Here is a 12,421-nt window from a genome sequence, read left to right on the forward strand (position 1 = left end):
ACCCCTCCCCTGCCAGACCAGCCAGGAGCCGAGCGAGCTGCAGAGATTAAACTCCTTCTGCCGAGAGCTGGGGAAAGCTGCTGTCCCCTCTGGGGAAACGTCGGGCTCGAGGCAGCACGTCCCACCAGCGCTGAATTCAAGGTGCAGAGAGCGTACAGAAGAGGAAGAAGTAGAGAGACTTGCAAAGCAATCCCCTTCTCGTATGACCTATCAGCACGCACAATAATAATAATAAAGCTTTGTTTGATTGCGTGTTTCCTCTGCCCGGCACAGCTCATAATGTTTTAGAGATTAAATAGCACAGTTAGTGAATTAAGCAGTAGTTTACAGGGGATTCGGAGACTCCGGGGATTAGTAACAGGCTATGGATCCTTTCACATCTAGGTCACCAGTCTGAATCCAGCTCAGGTTGGCAGTGATTTAAAAAAAAAATGGTGCTGTATAATAGCTGCTGAGCACGCGGGGGGGAACGGAGGGAGGGAGGACTTTTGGATAAGGTCCCGCGTCGCAGAGAGGTCCTTGGGGACAGCGGGCGGGGGAGGCCTGGTTTCCCCTAAGGCTGGGCTGCCGCCGCTCTGGGGGGGGCTTCCAGGGGCGCAGCACCCCCAAAGCTGTGGCTCGGCTGCTGGCTCGGCACTTGCTCAGTGGCTCCGGGACTTTGTGCTCTGAGGATGGCTCCCCGGCACCTTTTACCAGCATGAAACTGTGCCTGGAAATATTAATGTGTTTAGCCGCTAGTGGAGGGAAGGAGGAATTACTCGGCATAAGCAAATGCGATATTTGTTAAATTATGAGCTGATAAAAAGTACGTGGGGACCCTGCTCGCGGCTGGGGAGGAATCCGCCGCTTAAGCTCACGCTGTGTGTCTGTGAGGTGCAGAGGACCAGGCTCCTGCCTCTCGTCACCCCCTGCTTGACTTTGGGTGGGGGGAAATTGTCCCGTGCCTCAGTTTCCCCTCCTGCATAGTGGCTTTGCTGCCTGGGGAGGGCATGGTGCGGAGGGAGAGGTAAAGGAGGGTTAGATGTTAGAGGTAGTCTGCTGCTGGGTGCAGGTAAGCACGGTGGGAAGCGAGGGGGAGGCGGCGAGGGGGGTCCTGCCATCGCGTCCCCCGAGGAGCGCGGTGCGGCGGGGGTTAAAGTGGGTGTCCTTCGCCCGGGCTGGCGTGTGCAGTGCGCGCTGCCGCTCCGCGCTGTGCGGGTGCTGCGCGGAGCCCCGGTGCCGGCCAGGGCTGGAGCCGCTGCCATGACAACCCCGGGCAGGCAGCCTGCGCGCCCGGGGATGCTGCCGGCCAGCGGCGCTGGGCTGCTGCCGCCGCCGCCCCCCTGCTCCCCGTCCTCCTGCCGCTGAGGGCACCCCGACATCACCCCGACATCAGCCCGGCGTCCTGACATCCCCCCCCGCCCCATCCTGCATTCCTGCATCCCCGCATCCCGCCTGGACCAGCGCGCCTTTGGGACCCGACAGCGGGGCTGGAGGAGAGGAGCTGCCGGCCACCTCGGAGGCCTTTTTTTGCGTCTGGACCCCTTCGCTAGCTCGCTCCGGGAGTGGTTTTGTTTTGGTTTTTATTTTTTTTGTTTGTTTTTTTTTTTTTCCTGGTTTTCGGAGTGCCCCCGCCGCGCTGCGGTGGGAGCTGCCAGCTCGGGACAAGCGTGCGGGGCTGAGCGGGGCGCAGGCGGGCGGCTCCCCCGGCGCCTCCTCGCCCAAGTGAGCCTCGGACTGCTGCTTCTCGGGAAGAGCCGGCTCGCCCAGCGTCCAGCACCTTTGCCACTTCTCCTCCTCCTCTTCTTCCTCCTCCTCCCCCCGGCCCTCCCGGCCTCCTCCCTCACCCAAGGATACCGGGACTCCCTCCGATGCCGCTCGGCAGGCTCAGCGCTCGCAGCCTGCCTTGCCGGGGGCTCTCCTGATCTCCGTGGAGCTCCGCATCGCTCGCCCGGGTGGTTTTGCTCCCCCCCATCCCCACACACACGCACCCCCTCCCTCCTCTCTCCCCCCCCCCCTTTTCGCTCCTGGTGGCCTTGTCGGGTGTGTTTTTTGCCTGTTGGAAAAGTCCCTGCTGCCCAGGATGGGGGTCTGTGGGTGCTTAGCCCTGCCCTGGAGGTGCCTGGTCGTCCTCTGTCTCAGGCTGCTCTTCCTTGTGCCCGCAGGAGTGCCCGTGCGCAGCGGAGATGCCACCTTCCCCAAAGCTATGGACAACGTGACAGTGCGGCAAGGGGAGAGTGCCACGCTCAGGTAGGAGCAGCTGGATTTCTGCCTTGGGGGGTGCCGGGGGGGTCCCGCTGTGTGGGGAGGGTGGCCGGTGTTTTCGGGGACGTGACTCAGTTTCCCCACGGGGGACGCATCATGTCGATTGGCAGCGCAGGATGGATGCCGGGCAGCAGATTTGGGTGCCAGGGGACTGGGCTTTGGCTCAGCCCCCCAAGTCATCTCCGGGAAAGTTACTGGGGGATGAAAAAAGGGGAGTGTGAGTCCCTCTTGGCCCCCTGCCCTACACTGGGCTCGGCTCCTGCTGTCAGTAGTCACAGCTCGGGCACTTCGTCTGCGTTCGGTGGGGGTAAACACCGCTCTGCGCCGGGGGTGCCTTTGTGCTTGTCAAACCAACCCAGCCTGGGGAAAGGGGAAGTTATGGACTTCCCGGTGGGATTTTGTGCCTTTTCCCCATGCGCAGACCTGCTGCGATGAGGGGAGCGCAGCATGGGGCTGGCTCTGGGCAGGCGGATGCTGCTCTCCTTAAAAATCCCCTTGCTCTGAGGCAGGGGGTTGCTGCGACCCGCCAGCATTAACTCTTTGGGGTGGGGGAAAATGTGGGGCTGGGTATTGCACTGGGGCCCTGTCGCCTGCAGCAGTGATCTGAGAGGTGCAGGGGCTGCCAAGAAAACTGTGATTTTGATCAGCACAACTTCTGGGACATCTTATACCCAGACACCAGTCCCTGTCCTCGCAGCAGATGGGCGCAGTCATCCCAGAGGATGTTTGATAGGGACATTAAAAATAAAAAGCCAGGTTTTAATTGCGGCGCTGGGAAGCGGCGCTTGCAACTCCGGCGTGCTCGGGGAGTGACTTTCCTCTGCCGCCGGCACGTTGCATAGGTGACACTAACATCTGCGGGGCCAGCTGGGTGTGTGCGGCGAGAGCCGCTCCTGCTTTACGCCAGTGAGTGGAGCAGGGCCAAAAACCTAAGGAGGAATTAAACCACAGGCTGGGTTTGGCCCCTGGAAACGTGAATCCCCTTCCTCTGTATTTTCTGCAACTCAGCTGTTTGCAGCCGAGCTTCTCACCCCCCGCAGCCCTTGCGTGGAGGGAGGGAGCTGTGTTGTGGCCATCCCTCCGGAATTGTCTTGCGTCATGGTAGGACTGGGCAAAGAGGCTTGGAAATGGGTGGCTGAGGGTGGGGTGTCTCGCTTAGGAATTTGCCCCAACGAGCTGGGCTAAAAAAAAAATAAAAGTAGCTCCTTTGCTCTTCTGCACTCTCCCAAACACCAAAAATCCTACAGATCTTGCCATGGGGTTATCAAAGAGGGAGGAGTTTGGGTTGCTGGAGGTCTGGGCAGCCAAATACACAGGAGGGTGGCAGCTGCAGGGTGGTGCAGGCACGGGTGCTGTGCAAACTTACTGGGAGGAGGAGAATTGCTCGTGCTGTGGTGGGGGCCTGCGAAGGGTTTCTGGCACAGCTGGTGCTGGTGCTCTGCCCCGGTTGCTGGGTGTTGGTGGAGAACAAAGGAAAGCCAGGGTGAGTCAGCAGGAGGGATGCTTTTCTTCTGTCCTGGTGGGAAGGGGAGACAAGCCCTGCGCCTGGGAGGTGGCCTTGGGGAGGGAGGGCAGTGGCTTGTCATCATCACCCCCAGAGCTGCAGCGTGTGTGCCAGTTCAGCTGGGGAGCCTGGCTGGCCGCAAGGGATGTCCGTGTCCCTGCGTGAGTGCGTCGTCGATACAAGCGTGCCCCAGGAGATGGGCACGTGGGCTCGGGTGTGCAAACTGTGCGGGTGATATTGCCGCTGCGCAGAAGATATTCCTGCTGTCCTGTCCCTGGAGTGGGCATTGCTTTTAGAAATTAATGGCTTACTGCCGGCTCGGTGCGCTGGTTTGGTAGCCGCAGAGGTGGAGGACTGTGTTTTGCGTTGGCGTTTTGGGATGTTTTTCTTCTGGTTTGAGGTGGGAGCGGTTAGTCTGGTGTGCAGTGGTACATTGCTGCATCCCTCGGTAGGTCCTGCTCCCTGCAGCCGTGCTGCGCTGTGGCAGGAGCCAAGAGAAGAGCACATGAAAACCACACGTTGCCAGAGGGGGAAATCAAGGAAGCGTGAATCTTCCTGCCCGCTCCCCTCCCAGCCCCAGCCCGGTGTAACCATCGATCTGTTGTGGAGGAATTCACTTGTTCGGAATAGCAATGCTGCTCAGAAAGGCTTCGGCGGACCCCGCTACTGCTCCTGCCCTCTCCCCAGCCCTGCGAGGGTGACAGCCAGGGAAGGGTGCACGGGGAGGGGAAAAAAAAGTAGTTTTTCCTCTTTTCCCACTCATTTCCATGTGAAGTGGGAGGACGGTGAGTCGCAGCCAAGGATGTGGAAGGAAAGAGATGTTTCTAGAGGTCCCTTCTTGGTTTTTCACAGCCAACAAAAGGGAGAGCAAGCTGAGAACTTATCAGCAGAAGTTGCTGCTTCTCTGAAGCACTTGGAAAGTCCTGTCCCCCCCGAGGGAGAGGGCTTGGCTGTTGGGAATAGGTTGTTTTGTCTGGGGTGGCAGGGTGCCGAGGACCCCAAGCTGCGGTTGGGCAGCAGTGCCCTGCCAAGGAGGCTCTTTTCAGCTCCGTCCTCAAGCAGAGCTAATTCAGTGCCCGTGAAAGGAGCTGGACTGACGGCAGTGAGGAGACTTCCCCGTTGGAAAGGGCGCAGGCTTTGCTCCGTGCAAACCTGGCTACTAGAAATCTGCTGTTAGGAGTCAGGTTAGGACCAGAGTCACCAGAGATGTTCAGGTATTTCCTTCTGCCTCATGATGTCTGCTGAAGGGTACAGTCATGTGTCTTGCTTCGATACCAGCACTTTAAGTCACTGTATCAAATTTAAATCTAGGGTTAGATCTTGGGATGGAGTTACCGTGTGGGGTAGGAGGGGCAGAAGTTACTCCTGGGTGCAGCAAAACCTGCAGGAATAGGAAAAGGGTTTGTGGGTGTTTGGTCCAACAGCTTGGCGTTTTTACTGATGCACGTGTTGGTCTCTGAGCTGGGGCTGCTCCTGCTCTTGGGGTTACACCAAGGGCTCCTGTGTGTGTGAAGGTCAGAGCTGTCTTTCTTGGTGGATCTCATGTCGTGAGGATGAGGCCGGTCTGTGTCCCCTCCCACCATGGCCACACAGCATCTGCCCTCCCCAGTAGCAAGTGGGTCACGCTGGAGAAGACCCATCCTGAACTTTCATCCCGCACTTGAATCGGCTCCAGGCGTTGCCGAGACCTTCGGAGCAGTTCTCGCAGCACCAAAACAAACGGCTTGATTATGATTTCGCTTTAATTGGCGTCAGTCAGCGCTTTCCACGGCGAGGCTCTGACGAGCCCATCAGCATGCGCAGGCACTTGCGTGGTGTCCCCCCCGAATTCACCAGTGCCCCAGGCAGATCTGGCTGGAGGGCGAGGGCCACTTCTCCTCTGCACACCTCCTCTGGTGTTCTTGGCAGGGTGATGCGATGCCTTTATTTGTTCCCCCTTTTTCTAACGCTAAAAGTCAAATCCGAGTTTAACATGAGTCAAAGCTTTTTATTTTAACCCTGATGCTTCCCGTGGCTTCCACTCGGGCTCTGGAAAGGGCTGTGCACTTCACCACTGAGATCTCATGGTTTACCTAAGCCTGTTTTGCAAATTTATTTTGCCCCTGTTGCGCTTTTGAAATAATTTTGGAGAAATGATAACTTGGCCGCGAAACAAAACAAAATCAAGCGTGTTTGTTTGATGGCTGCAAACAGAAAGTGCTTGTTGGCTAAGCAGAGAAGAATATTTCTCAGAAATGGGGCTGTTGTCTGTGACTCTTTGCTGTCCCATCTTTCCCCCTTTATCTGCGGGAATTTGCCTTTTCGTGTTCTTGTTGTGTAATATGAAAAATAGGGCTGGTCTGTGATGGGTGCCAGCGTGGGGTGCTCCAGCACGCTGCTCTCGCTCCCCGCTGTGCCGAGGCAGGGCTGCTCCTGCCGGGGCTTGAGCGATGGCGAGTCACCGCTGAGGTTTTGGGCAGCTGCCTTTGTGGTTTGCAGTCGATGAGTGCAGAAAGCCTGTCAGGGGACGGGGGAACCCGCTCCAGGCTCTCTGTCGCCGTGAAAGCGGTGTTGGCCATCCCCGTGGCCTCGGGGCTGAGTGATGGCGGGCTTGCAGGGCACTTGGCTCAGGGCTGGGCTCCTGGTGCAACTTAGGAAAGCCAGACAGGGCAGAGGTTGTTCATGGAAGGGTCCAGCCGTGATTGCTAAAGCTCGTTTGGCAGCTGCACAGCTCCGTGTCCGTCTTGCTCGAGGCTGTCCACTCCCACCCTTGCTGGTAGGAGCTGCAATAACCCCAGCGAGGGAGTGTTGCTTGTCCAGCCCCTTCCCACACGCCGGCAACCCCACGGACACCCTGAGTCATGCGCTGCTCATCGCAGCACTCCCACCTCCTGCCCTGCTCAGCCGGCTGCCCCCACCCTTGCACAACCCCCAAACTCCGTGTTACCACATCAGCACGTGTCTCCCTCCCCAGGGCTCAGGCCTGTGGCACGCTGCTCCCGTGAAATATTCATCCCGTTCCGATGATCTCCAGGCTCGGTACCTGGTGTTTTGTGTCCTGCTACAATTATTTATTTCAGAACGTCGCCTGGTAGACACCAAAGCTCCTGGTGGCTTCCTTGCCCACTTCCCAAGCCCAGACCAGGGGGACGTAGCCTGGACTCCAAGGTATAATTGCTGTTGTTGGTTACTGAGCAGTGAAGGACTTCTGAGCACATGGGCTTGGATGGGACCAGCCCCAACAGTCCTGCGGGCATGGGGTGAGGATGGAGCCAAGCTGCCAACTCATACGTTAACAACGGAAGTTTATTCTCCTTCATCCAGCACGCTCACCTTCTCCTTCAAACCTCTCCTTTTTGTTCCTGAGGATTAGGGCATAAATTCAGGGCTGTGGTGACCCGTCTTGTATTAAGGTGAAGGAGCAGGAGAGCGTGTTCCTCTGCACCTGTGCCCTTACTCAGGAACTTGGTGCAAATGTGAGCAGTGCTGAGGGTTAGGACTCGAGTTTCTGCTCCCGTCAGTGCACGGTGCCACTTCACCCCTGCCTCTCTCCTCCTCCCATCATTGCTTGGTCCTCCTTTCTGGCCAGGGTTTCCTTTCCACGTTCCTGGAGATCCTCCATCAGAGGGGCTGCAGAAACCCTGAGCGGTGCCCACGTGCGATGCTCGTGGCTGTCAGTAGCTTGCGAGTCGATTGCTTTGCTTGCGATGGCATGTTTTTGAGAGAGGAGTTTATTGCTAAAGTGACATGTCAGCAAATCTTCGCCACCTCTCTCCCATCTCGGAGATAGAATCAGCTTAAAGTGGGGGAAAAAATTGTCATATGCATGGACTTTTTTTTTTTTTTTTTCCCTGAGTGCAATTTCCATCTGAGATGAGACAAGCTCCTGATTGCTGTGCCAGAGGAGAGTTTCCCTTTATAGCTCTCCTGGTAGAGCTGCTGCCTCCAGTTCACTGGAGCTGCCTGGGCTGGGGTCTCCTAGGGGACAAGTGTGCTTTTCTGGAGCTGTCATCTCCATCGGAGGGTTAAGCATCTCTGGTCCCTCAGCTCTGGAAGGATTTAAGTCAAACAGGCTTTTGTAACCTGTTCCTCTGGGATGGGAAGGGCTGGTGAGGAGGAAGGGAGGTCAGAGCAGCCTTGGATGTGACAGAGCTGGCCAGTGGAGGGTTGCTGGGGTGGCATTTCTCTTAGCCCTGCTATGGGCTCCTCATGTGACGTTAGGTGCCCTCGTAGGTCCTATAAATGTGTATATTCATGTACAGCGCTTCCTTTCTCTGGCTCCGTGAGTCATCTGCTTGCATTGCAGTCTCTTTGTGGCAGGATGCATCCCTCTGAAGGAAAATGCTAAGAGTGTCCTACCGGAGGGGACCACGGATGTCCATCGGTGTCCTGCCCTTGCTTGGGGTTTAAAGGGGCTACTGTGAGCACTTTTCAGTCGGAGGTGCCAGGGAATTGTCATCACAGGGGGTATATGGTACTGCAGAGCTGCTTGGTGGGTGGATGATCATTAGGTGGGAGCTGAAGCAAAATCAGGGAATGGGGCCAGTGAAAGTGCCGTCCCCAACTGCGGGACTACCCATAGCCCCACACTCTGCTGACAAGCTGCTCTCATCATGACCGTGAGCTAACCTAAGCCTCGGACCGTAGTGCTTGTGGGTGACAGTCCAAGGGATGGCGACTGGCCTCATCTCTAGCCCTTGGCCACCCTGATGTGCCGTCCCTGTGCTTCCCTGCTCCGCCTTGGCAGAGTCCTTCGTGGCAATGAGCACAGCACTGCTTAGCGTTGCGTGTTGTGAACTGGCGGCTCCGTGTGTGCATTAACAAGAGATGGGTTGGGGATGTGGGTCTTCAGCTCCCCTAAATCAGTGTCTCTTCTGTTGGCTTCGCTGGAGTTACTCCAACTTATGCTGTAGGAAAAATCCTCCTTTTGGTCTAGCAGAGTTGTTCTTTCCTCCTCCCAGACCCGCCCAAACCTGCCAGCTAGAGCTCACACACCCTCATTTTCCTTTAGGAGGGAAGGGGAAAATCAGGAAGGAACTAATCTACAACCACATCAGCGGGAGAATGGGCTAATAGAAATTGTAATGAGAACACAGAGCCAAACAAACAAGCAAATAGGAAAATGCAATCCCACCAATGCAACAGAGATTTATGCCAGCAAAGGGGCTGATCCAGTGCTCGTTAATGTCACCACAAGTCTTTACCCTAACGGTAATGGACTGTGGATCAGGTTGGAAGACAGCGCTGTAGTCTTGCTACAATATGCAAACTGTTAACGGGTTGCGCGTGGAATAGCAATGCAGAAAGCCCTCTCCTAACAGGGAGAGGGAATGGGAAAGACCTTCTGCTCTCCTTAAGTTTAATTTTCTGAGGTGCAAGGCTGTGAAGGAGCCAAGTCTGAGACTTGGGCTTAGCTGTGTGGATGCTGCAGCATCTGCTGAAACGCCAAACGCGTCTTAATCATTAGTATATTAAAAATCTTGCCTTAAATAAGGATTCTGCAGTTGGCGGTGAGCGGTGGTGGCTCTTGCCACCGGCGGTCACAGTGGGAAGCAGTTGTTAGTTTATATGCAAAGAGAGGAGGCAGAAGAGCAGATGGGTGGGTATGGAAAGGCTGAAGGCAAACTTAACTTTGCAGCTGGATTCTCCCCTGGAAAAACCAGTGTCAGTGAGATGGAGACAAGGTCTGGAGAGCTGAGCCTGGTCTGGAGGTAGGGACACCTTTGAGGAGTAGAGCTGAAGAGGAAAGGACACCAAGGGTCAAACAGGAGACGTGCGAGTCCAGCTCTGCATGTCAATGAGGACAGAGTAAATAAGGAATAAAACCACCTTCCAACATGAGCAGCTGGTGAAATATCACAGGTTTTTTTTTCCCGGAGATGGGAGATTTTGACCGGCTCTGTGCCTGCAACCATAAATGGCTCTGACACCTGCGTCTGTTTTATCAGACACATGCAGAGCCCCGGACATGATCCAAACATTCATTACTTTGGATTTTGGAGTCTGATTTTTATTTTTCTTTTTTTTTTTTTTTTCATGGTGGGATCATTATTTTCACAGCTTCACATCCTCTGTTCAGCGGAACTGGTGTGTTTTTCAGACTTATGTTTCTTACACATCTCTAATAAGCAGCATGAGAGAGAGCTGTTGGGAAAAGCAAATTCTCAAAGGCACGGAGGAAGAGCAGGGCCAGCTCCAGGGTCAGAGCCACTTCCAAACCTCAGGATGGTTTGGACCTACAGATAGGCACAGCGCTGATATTTGAAGGTATATTTGAGTTCTTACCCTTACGTCCTCCAAATTCAGTAAATTGTAGGTGTAGGGCTTTATTCCAGGATAATCCTTATTATCTTACATCCCTGTTCTCTTACAGTCTGGTACAAAGCTCTTGATAAGTTCAAAGGAAGAGTGACCTAGATGAAAACTTGAGCCGGTATTTTGCAAGTCTCTAAAGGTCTGATGCTTATCTTGCACTGCAGTTCAGCGGGAGCTGGGCGAGCACCTGCTTCTCATACTTTTATTCAAAAATTTCAGACTTGGTACATAGCGAAATACAAATTTTAATTTCCAAAACGGATCTTTTTACTAAAAAATCCATTTCTTTCCTGCATACCTTGACTGGAAAATATTTAGTTTAGAATTTCCTTGTTTGGGAAAAGGGCAGATTTGGGTATGGTTGGAAAAATAGTATTTCTTTCTTTTAATCTGAGGTTATGAGTGAGTTGAAGCATCTTGTCAAGTTCTACAGGAAATGCTCTGATTAAACTGAAGCGAGGTTTTGGGTTTTAAAGTGTCTTATAGGAAATAGTGCGATTTTGATTTCACTCAGTCTCCAAAGGGAAAGATTTCTGATACTCAGAGTTTCCCTCCAGCTGAAAAAAAACCCCTTTCCCTGCTCACCTCTGAACTGCGTTACATTTTGGAGTCAATTTTTCCATCGTAGTTCATCCCTCCTGTTGCTTTCTTCTAGTTGGAGGTGCTGCTCTGCTTTGAATCAAAGCTGATGTTGAGTATGTGTTTTCCAAGGCCAAATTTCAGGCTGGCCAATGCACGTAGTGACCCTGTTTGCTCAGCAAACTTGCACAGCATGTGAGTCAGGGCAAAACGTGGCAGCGTTGGGAGGGGAGTGGTTTGGAGGTGCCGTGGTGGTGTGTGTGTTAAGTGATGTGATTTAGTCCTCTACAAACACGAGGAGCAAAAGGTATCCGTTAGCCTTGATTTGTGTGCTCATGAAATTAAAGACAGCTTCTCCCCTCTCTAGGTGCTTGTATTCTGTGGTGGGGTAGGACATGGTCGGAAGGTCAACATCCCATCTTGGGTTGTTATTGCTTTGTCGTGGAGGTGGTTGGTTGAGGGAGACGCCTTCACTGGTGCGTGTCAGCTGGGGCTCCTAAATTTCTCTGGTTGTCCTTGGCTCGTGGAGGACAGCAGCTGCAATTTCCTTGCTGGTTTAAAGCCAGCAGCATGCAGACTGTTGACATTGTTTAGCGAGACATGGAGCCCTTCACCTCAGACACCTCTCTGGGTCTGAAACCAGCTTGCCAGACATTTTTGGCCCTTCAGAGGTCCACTTGGTGACCTCCATCCATTCAAGTGGCACTGCCCTTAGTCCCAACAGACGGCCAAGCTCTGAAGAGATCACAGGGTGATAAATATCCTCTTGGTCCTTCTAGAAAAGACCTGAAGGCTTGATGGCAATGCATTGCGTAGGAGAAACTTCACCCACCCTGCTGGGACCAACCCTCCAGGGGCGGTGGGAGTTGCGGCACGAACCCCTTGTAGGTTCAGTGGGATGGGAAGGTGTGGAGCAATGTCCTGAGCACAAGGGGTTTGCAGCCTGCGGTGAAAAGGGAGGGTGGAAGCCCGTGGCGTGCGGAGAGGCGCCGCGGGGCTGCCGAATTAGCGCGATGGGGAGATGTCAGCTCTTCCTCTCAGCTTCCCTTTGCAGCGCCAACTGTCAGTAATTTAACTAACGTTTTGTAAATAAATGTGGCATTCGGACAGCTGTCACCACGCCTGTTATAAACACTCCTTTTGTCACTAAAAGCTGGCAGTACTGCTCCGTTTCCTCTGCAAATGCAGCTACCACTGCCAGTTAGCTCCTGAAGCCAGGGCTGTCAAGGAATCGCGTGCCGGCCGGCGGCTGGGAGACCGTGGCTTCGCGCAGGGCGCCCAGCGAGGCATTGCCAGGGCCTGGTGCGAAGGCAGCTTTTGCATCTCGAAAATAAATAAATGAGCGAGAAAACCCACTTGAATGTGGCTGTAGGGCTGGTAGGTTCCCAGCCAGGATCCTGGGCAGTCCAGCTGCGGTGCCGGTGGTGGCACCGGTTCCTCTGCCATCTCGTCCCAGCGCCGTGGGAAGCACAGGTAGGATGAGATGTCCTATTAGGATCATATTCAAATCCTTCAGGCAGTCTGGATGCTGCTTCTCCTAAGAAACCTGACTGGAGAGGGGACGCTGTTGTCTCTCTCCTTGCTGGGAAGTCTCAATCCTGTACTGTTTTGCTCCTTTCATCTTTCAGGAACCCTTGCAGCTCCAACCAGCCCTCCCTTGGCCCATGGTGTTTCTCTCCCAGTATCTGGTGGTGTAACTTTCAGCAGTCAGCACCTATAGCCCTGCCGTGCTGCATTGATGTGTGATGCCGGCAGTACAGAAATCAGCACATGACATCTCCCTCTCTAAGCTGCTGTAAA

The 12,421-nt window shown here is 54.6% G+C and overlaps 1 protein-coding gene across 4 annotated transcripts in view; it reads left to right on the forward strand.

The window, feature by feature from the left end:
- LOC137673413 (protein CEPU-1) overlaps positions 1 to 12,421 on the forward strand; it is a 305,517-nt gene that overhangs the window by 180,497 nt on the left and 112,599 nt on the right. For 3 of the 4 annotated variants that reach the window (XM_068418177.1, XM_068418174.1, XM_068418176.1), the window contains exon 1: positions 2,063 to 2,229. In XM_068418177.1, coding sequence (XP_068274278.1) covers positions 2,063 to 2,229 — 167 coding nt within the window. Of the gene's footprint in view, positions 1 to 2,062; positions 2,230 to 12,421 lie in introns of those variants that run through there. The other variant, XM_068418175.1, reaches the window with a different exon arrangement.

This window comes from Nyctibius grandis, chromosome 25 (genome assembly GCF_013368605.1).
Source record: "Nyctibius grandis isolate bNycGra1 chromosome 25, bNycGra1.pri, whole genome shotgun sequence".
Lineage (NCBI taxonomy): Eukaryota > Metazoa > Chordata > Aves > Nyctibiiformes > Nyctibiidae > Nyctibius > Nyctibius grandis.